Source organism: Engraulis encrasicolus, chromosome 16 (assembly GCF_034702125.1).
Source record: "Engraulis encrasicolus isolate BLACKSEA-1 chromosome 16, IST_EnEncr_1.0, whole genome shotgun sequence".
Lineage (NCBI taxonomy): Eukaryota > Metazoa > Chordata > Actinopteri > Clupeiformes > Engraulidae > Engraulis > Engraulis encrasicolus.
In genome coordinates, this window is record NC_085872.1 from 38,505,424 (window position 1) to 38,512,923 (window position 7,500).

General features: G+C 42.7%; 1 protein-coding gene across 3 annotated transcripts in view; it reads right to left on the minus strand.

Annotated features, from left to right (window-relative positions):
* Positions 1-7,500, minus strand: part of tenm3 (teneurin transmembrane protein 3) — a 499,671-nt gene that overhangs the window by 31,853 nt on the left and 460,318 nt on the right. For all 3 annotated transcript variants that reach the window (XM_063219576.1, XM_063219574.1, XM_063219577.1), the window contains one exon: positions 4,120-4,369. In XM_063219576.1, the coding sequence (XP_063075646.1) occupies positions 4,120-4,369 (250 nt within the window). The remainder of the gene's footprint in view (positions 1-4,119; positions 4,370-7,500) is intronic.

Sequence of the window (7,500 nt, forward strand, 5' to 3'; positions counted from 1 at the left end):
TAGATTCATGGTCACACATTCAACATGGAGCGAAGAGAAGGGTGGTAGTGAGGAAAAGGTTGGGGAGGGGATGGGGGTTGGTGGTGGTGGTGGTGGTGGTGGGGGGGTTTGACAACATTCACATGTAGAAGAACATTTTTCAGAGTACATCAAGCTTACCTATGTCTGAAATCTTTATTTCTTAGGAAATCGGAAAGCAAAGAGAACAAGGGAAACAGGAGAGAGACATAATAGAAAAGCATAAATTTCAAGAACACTGACATAAGAGTAATCGCCCCCTCCCCACACACATTCACACACTCTCTTGCACACATCACCAAACTGGTTGGAAAGAATAAATTATACCTAAAAAAGGCACACATCTGGAACGGCACACACTTACTCCTTCACTAAATCAACTGGTCCTCATTCAACACACATATGCCCTTGCACGCTCGCTCGCTCGCTCGCTCACTCACTCACTCACTCACTCATTCACTCACACATTCACTCACTCCCTCACTCCCGCACTCACTCATTCGCTCACTCACTCAAACACACCCTCACACACTCCCTCGCTCGCTCACTCACTCACTCACTCACTCGCTCACAAAGACACTTTGCATAGAATTCATCACACACACTTGCAGACCGAAAATTCTTAGATCAATGCTCAGTCACTCCTCGCCCTTGCTATCATGAGCCTCAGCTGTTGCTCCGATCCGAAATCCACACCTGGGATGCTCCAGTCTGCGTGGGCTGGCAGCATATGCTCGGGCCTAGCTCTCGCTCTCCTAATGGCCAATCGATTGTGCCATGGACAATGAGCTCCGTCTCCTAAACGGCATCTTTTAGTGCTGGCGTGGGCCACGCGCCCCGGCGACACGCTGCGATTATATGGCGGCCAGGACCTGCGCCTTTTCATTTACTCCGCCATCACAGGCTGGGGGCCCGCTGTTTAATGGGCCCACCTTCATTTAAATGGCTGCCATTAGCGGCTACACAAACACACAAGCACACGCACTAATGCACATGGGCACATACACACGCACAGGCATATATACACACACACACACACACACGCACACGCACACGCACACGCACACGCACACACACAAAACTCTCACTCTCACAAAAATACCCACTGCACACACACATGCCAGGACTTACTGAAAACCTACTGGAGAAGAGAAGCCATTTACCATGTACAGTATCTGTGGGACTAATGATGCTAAATCCAACATATGACAGATGGGGTTTTCAGTAGCTTTATTTAATATTTTTTGTGCTAGTAATGAAACATATGCTATAATTAAAAAATATATTTTTTTCTTGCTTTTATTTTGCTAAATCCTAACCCCGTAGGTTTGTGTATATGCATGTATGGAAATGAATAAAGGAAGTGATAGTTCAGTGAATTAAGTACATATGGAGAGAGGGGTAACGCGAGAGACAGAGGGAGGCAAGAAAAGAAAAAGATGGAAAGAAGAGAGGCAAAAAAAAAAACAGAGGGAGAAGGAGAGCGAGAGCCAGGGTCCACGCTGGTGTCAGGAGACAGATATAGAAACAGAGAAAAAGGAATCTGCCAGGAAAAGTGCCAGGAGAAAGACAGAAAATAAGGAGAGAGTAGAATAAAAATGAGGAGTCAACATACAGTAGGTAGTAGCAGTAAGAAGTAGTGAATGAATGAGTGAGCGAGTGAGTGAGCGAGTGAGCGAGTGAGTGAGTGAGCGAGTGATTGAGTGAGTGAGTGAGTGAGTGAGTGAGTGAGTGAGTGATTGAGTGAGTGACTGAGTGAGTGAGTGACTGAGTGAGTGAGTGAGTGAGTGAGTGAGTGAGTGACTGAGTGACTGACTGACTGAGAGTGGTGGCTGGTGAATGTGAGGAGAAAATATATGATGGTTTCAGCTGCTGGTGAGAGAATGGTTTCAGCTGCTAGGGAAGAGGTATGATCCCCCCTTCCCAACGGCTGTCCACAGCAAGACATGACTGGCCCATCAAATGGGTGAATGTTTGTGTGTGGTGTCTGAAGGAGAGCAAGAACGATAGAGGAGGGAAGAGAGAGAGAGGGGGGAGAGAGACAGAGAGACACAGAGACAGACAGAGAGACAGAGAGAGACAGAGAGAGAGAAAAAAGATAGAATTGAAGAGAGAGAGAGAGAGAGAGAGAGAGAGAGAGAGAGAGAGAGAGAGAGAGAGAGAGAGAGAGAGAGAGAGAGAGAGCAAAACGAGCAGCTAAAAATAAGAAGGGGAAAGGGAAAAGCTTTTCTTTTCTTTTAATGTGTGTATGCACATTTTTGTGGAGTGTGTCTGCGTGAAAGAAAAAGAGACAGAAAATGTGCCTCTGGATTTGATCAGGGGCGAAGGCAGTATGTCTACAGGCCTGATGACTTGACTGGGAACATCTGTGCTCCTCATGTGTGCAATGTAAATGCTGGACTCCGTAGGTGTTCATCATCACACAGGGGAAGGCCCAGAGAGCTAAGACCACATGCAATACTTTGCTAAATTATTTTCCACAGTTATCTGGACCTATGTGTTCTAAAATTGATAGTAAGATAATTACGGTTTGAAATTTATGCATGCAACAATTTTATGCTTTAATTTGTAACATTTAAGAAAAGCTATAATCATTAACTAATTTGACACTGTAAATATATGTGGTAGTGTAATATAATACATATGATATGCTGTTACATAATATAATATAATATAATATAATATAATATAATATAATATAATATAATATAATATAATATAATATAATATAATATAATAAAGAACATAGGGTAGTTATGTACCGAAAATAGTTTGATATCTGCTTTAATTTCCAATATTTTAAATCTAGTCAGGTTTAATTAAATTTAATTAAAATCAAATCATTTCGTTTTTTTCTTTTCCAAATTAGAAGATATAAATATTTAATGAGACTAGATATGAATCAAAATCATGAGACATGAAATAGCTTTTTAGGAGACATATTTATGGGTAAATCATTTAAAGCATCATAGCTATGATAAATCAGTTTATGTGAAGAGATAATATTAATTTCATGACCAGCAGTGAACTGTACAAGGCAATGCAAATCCATTCAAAAAGGAGTAGAAGTATCTTTCAATACACGCCAGACACTGTAGGCGTTGGCCCTCAATAGGAAAGTGCATCCAAAGAAATTCTGGATCACACTCCAACACACACACGCACACACGCACGCACGCACGCACGCACGCACGCACGCACGCACGCACGCACGCACGCACGCACGCACGCACGCACGCACACACGCACGCACACACGCACACACACACACAAAATGCACGTTTCCTTCATGTTGAAACCCTGTGGGCTTACACACATGCACACAACCCGTACTCAACATCTCTCTCTCTCTCTCTCTCTCTCTCTCTCTCTCTCTCTCTCTCTCTCTCTCTCTCTCTCTCTCTCTCTCTCCTCCTTTGATGTTAGGGTCCAGATATACAGGCTACAGAAGTGCAGAAGCTGATGACTGAGTCTAAAGTCTTTGCTTGCGATAGCATGAGTAATACGTACATGGCTATGGCTACAGACCAGACTCAGCTACTCAGCACTATCGCTCCCAATCAGCCCAGATCAAAGCAGATAAGGCCCCCATGCAAACATCCAAACACACAGGAGATGGTCCAAAGTACTTTTTCAATAACGTTTTTTCGACACACTTGCCCTCACCATGGATCTTGTGCGTTTGTAGGTGAGTGGCATGCTTCAACAACAAATGTTACAGAACTGTACACTACTCTAGTTCAATATCACATTCCTATCAATTATCACATTCCTATCAAGGGACCACAATGGAAATGAGTCTTTGAAACTTTTTGTGTATATCCCTGTCTATTTATTCCTTTCAATGTATGATTACTGTTGCTATACAATGTTTTTACATCTAATAGACTAAATAAATTCATTCATTCATCTATCTGTGCACATAGACACAAAATTTAACATCTATTCTTTATTCCTCTATTTATTAATCCATCCATCCATCCATCCATCCGTCCATCAATCCATCCACGCATCCATCCATCCATCCATCCATCCATCCATCCATCCATCCATGCAGCAAATCCGTCACCACAGGACCTCCTCCCTCTGTGCCTATAGTACCTGAGTTCCATGACGCTGGTCACATTTCCGGAGGGGAAGATTCGGCGGATGTAGTTGAAGTCCCCCACGAACAGGCTTCCGTCGGCGCCGCACGCCAGGGCCACGGGCGCCAGCAGCTTGTTGCCGTCCGCCTGGCCGTTGCAGCTGGGGCAGGAGATGCTGCGGCGCCTGCCGTTGCCCATGATGGTGCCAATCACTGGAGGCTGCTGGGAGATGAACACGTTCTCGCCGTTGCCTTTGTACAGGATACCTGGCGAAGAGAGAGAGAGGAGGAAGGGGGATGTAAGCATATCTGGTGGCAGAATAGTTTACGAATATCTTTTTTCAAAATATATTTTTGGACTTTTATAGCTTTATTTCTGACAGGACAGTGGAGGAGAGACGGGGAAGGATCGGCAAATGACCGGGGCTGGAATTGAACCAGTGTCGCCGGCGTAGTAACTTAGTGCCTTAACGTTAGGCAGGGCGTTTATGAATATGTCAAGTATTGGCAGAGGACGCGCTCAACTTCTTGGAAAAACGAAAGTCTTTGGGTGCGAGATAAAAAGCGTCAACTTAAGGAAGAAAAATCCGCACTCACAAAACTGCGTCTCATTATTTATTTATATTACCACCATGTCCAAAAAGCAAACGCGTTTCGGCTAACAAGCCTTCATCAGTGCGTGGTACCACGCACTGATGAAGGCTTGTTAGCCGAAACGCGTTTGCTTTTTGGACATGGTGGTAATATAAATAAATAATGAGACGTATGAATATGTCAACATAGGCAAAATATATTATTAGAAGAGAGACATGAATTGAAGAAAAGACAGGGTGCAATTATGTTTTTAGGATAGTAACCTGTATTTAGATTAACAAGAGTAGGGGGAGAAAGGAGGATCAGGAGAAGGATGAGGAGGATTATATATGTGGTGGCAGAACGGTTTATGAATATCTCAGCATAGGTAAAATGTAGTGTTGGTAGATAGACATGTGATCTGAGGAAAATATTAAATGCACTTTCTTAGTTTAAGATGGTAAAGTGTATTTGAATTGATAAAAGTATTTTTTCCCTTTTATTTTTTTTCAACTACTTGCAAAAAAACTAAACACAAACACATGACAAGTAAGCTGCAAGAACTGCACGCAGAGTCGCCTATATTACATCCTACACTGCACATGGGCTTCAGCCAAGCATTATGGAAGTGTGAAGGTCAAAATATAAACCCACTGTACATATCATATAAAATCCCCTCAAGTCAACATTGAGATACTCTCTCTCTCTCTCTCTCTCTCTCTCTCTCTCTCTCTCTCTCTCTCTCTCTCTCTCTCTCTCTCTCTCTCTCTCTCTCTCACACATCTGTGTGCTCCATCTCATAGTGTTGTGCCCACTGTTTGTTAACTCCATTCATTCCACGTGTGTCTTGCCCTCAGGCCAAACTGATAGCAGATTAGCCGACCTGGCTCCAATCGGAATAAAATCTCAGTGCACCTGACGATAATGCCGGCACTTTCAGGGCCGTTTGCATTTTGTAACAGGCTGTAATTAATTTAGACTTTGAACGTGTTTATTCTCAGATGAATTTAACCTCCGGAAGATCAGATCAAACAGAGGCTTACAATGTCGTGGGTGCCCCTTGTAATAAGTTGGATGCAAATTTACTGGCTCTGAGAATAAAATACTGTGGCTGTTTTTATTGATAAGCTGGTGTGTGTGAGTATGTACTGTATGTATGTGTGTGTGTGTGTGTGTGTGTGTGTGTGTGTGTGTGTGTGTGTGTGTGTGTGTGTGTGTGTGTGTGTGTGTGTGTGTGTGTGTGTGTGTGTGTGTGTGTGTGTGTGTGTGTGTGTGTGTGTGTGTGTGTGTGTGTGTGTGTGTGTGTGTGTGTGTGTGCATTTATATGAATGTGGTTGTGTTGTTGTGTGTGTTTGAGGATGCTTGTTGCCAAGCCAAGAGTTGTTTTCCATATTTTTGAAGTGCTAGTGTGAATGTCTGTGTGTAGTGCAGTGCAGTGTAGTGTAGTGATGTGGGGGTGGAAGTGGGGAGTCGGGGGGCTGTTGTGTGCGCCCCTTGAACAGGGTGGTGTAGACTTGAAGAAAGTGGGGCACTTTTCTGGCGACTCAGTGGGGTTCCTGCCATGCAGCACGCTGTGTTTCAGCTCGAGAAGGGAGATGAAAACACTGCTCTGTGCACCATCTCCTACTTTAAGAAAATGACCTCCAGAAAATGAATACAGAAAGACAAGAGGCCTTTTTAGTGGAGCTTGAAAGGGAAAGCTGAAATGCGATCTAGCTGCTAAATTAGTGCCAGAATTTTGGCAAGTTTTCAACGACGAGAAAAACAATGAGATCAAGCAGGGATACTAGTTAGTCATTCGGACATTTGCAAAATATTATTTTTTGACAATTGTTTGGCCAATTACTCAAAAACTGTTCTCCATTTTACTTCCCAACATTGGAACTTTTTTGCGCCACTTTTTAAAAATGAATTATGAATTTCAGAAATAAAATGTTTATAGATTGGCATTGATTAAAGTTTAAATGTACAAGATATAAATATTCTTTTAAAAAAAGTGTTTGTCATGCTATTTTAATAAAATACTATTGCATGGTGATGCTTCAAGGCATTTTTGTAAAAAAATTTTTTTTTTTACAAATTACAATTATATTTGAGCATATATTTAAAATTACAGCTCATTTAAATGAGAGTTGTAAGGCCAGTATTATTATCTTACTGAGGGTTTTAGCTGCGAGTGTCTTAGAGCGGGGCTAGGGAGGTTGGAGCGGAGCTGCTGATGCATTACAAGGGATTATGCTAACAGCTAACCTCCCAGTTCTGACTCTCTACTCCCTTCCTGCCCAAACCACGGCCACATTTCATTTCAGCCATTGGATCTTTCTCCCTCCCTCTGTCTCTCTGTGACTATAACAGAAGAATGTGTGACAAGAAACATGATAGTAATTAAATGAATATATACTTTTTAGTGTTTTTGAGAATGCCTGTATATACCTATATGATAACATCTAAATGTGTATGTTTGTATGCTTTTGAAATTTTGTATTCAAGTGTTGGTCATTAGAACAGTATGTGCTTGCATCACACCCACCCTGCACCCTGTTTGTGTGTGGAGAATGGATTGTGGGTGGTTGAGTTTTTTAGGAGAAAGGGAAAACCATTGCCTGTACTGTAGGTCTGAACTCTGCGCTGCTTGCCCTTAGCCTGCAGTTTTTGATTTGATCCAAAAGACTGTGGTTTAATATCCTGCCTGAGGACAGACTGGGAAAAAAAGGGGGCCCGGTTCTGGCTTTGGCAGGCAGCTCCATGGCACAAAACACAGCCCAGATCTAATGCCATTGTTGTCTGTTTTTACTCCAGCTCGTTGTAGGGGGTGATATTAATCC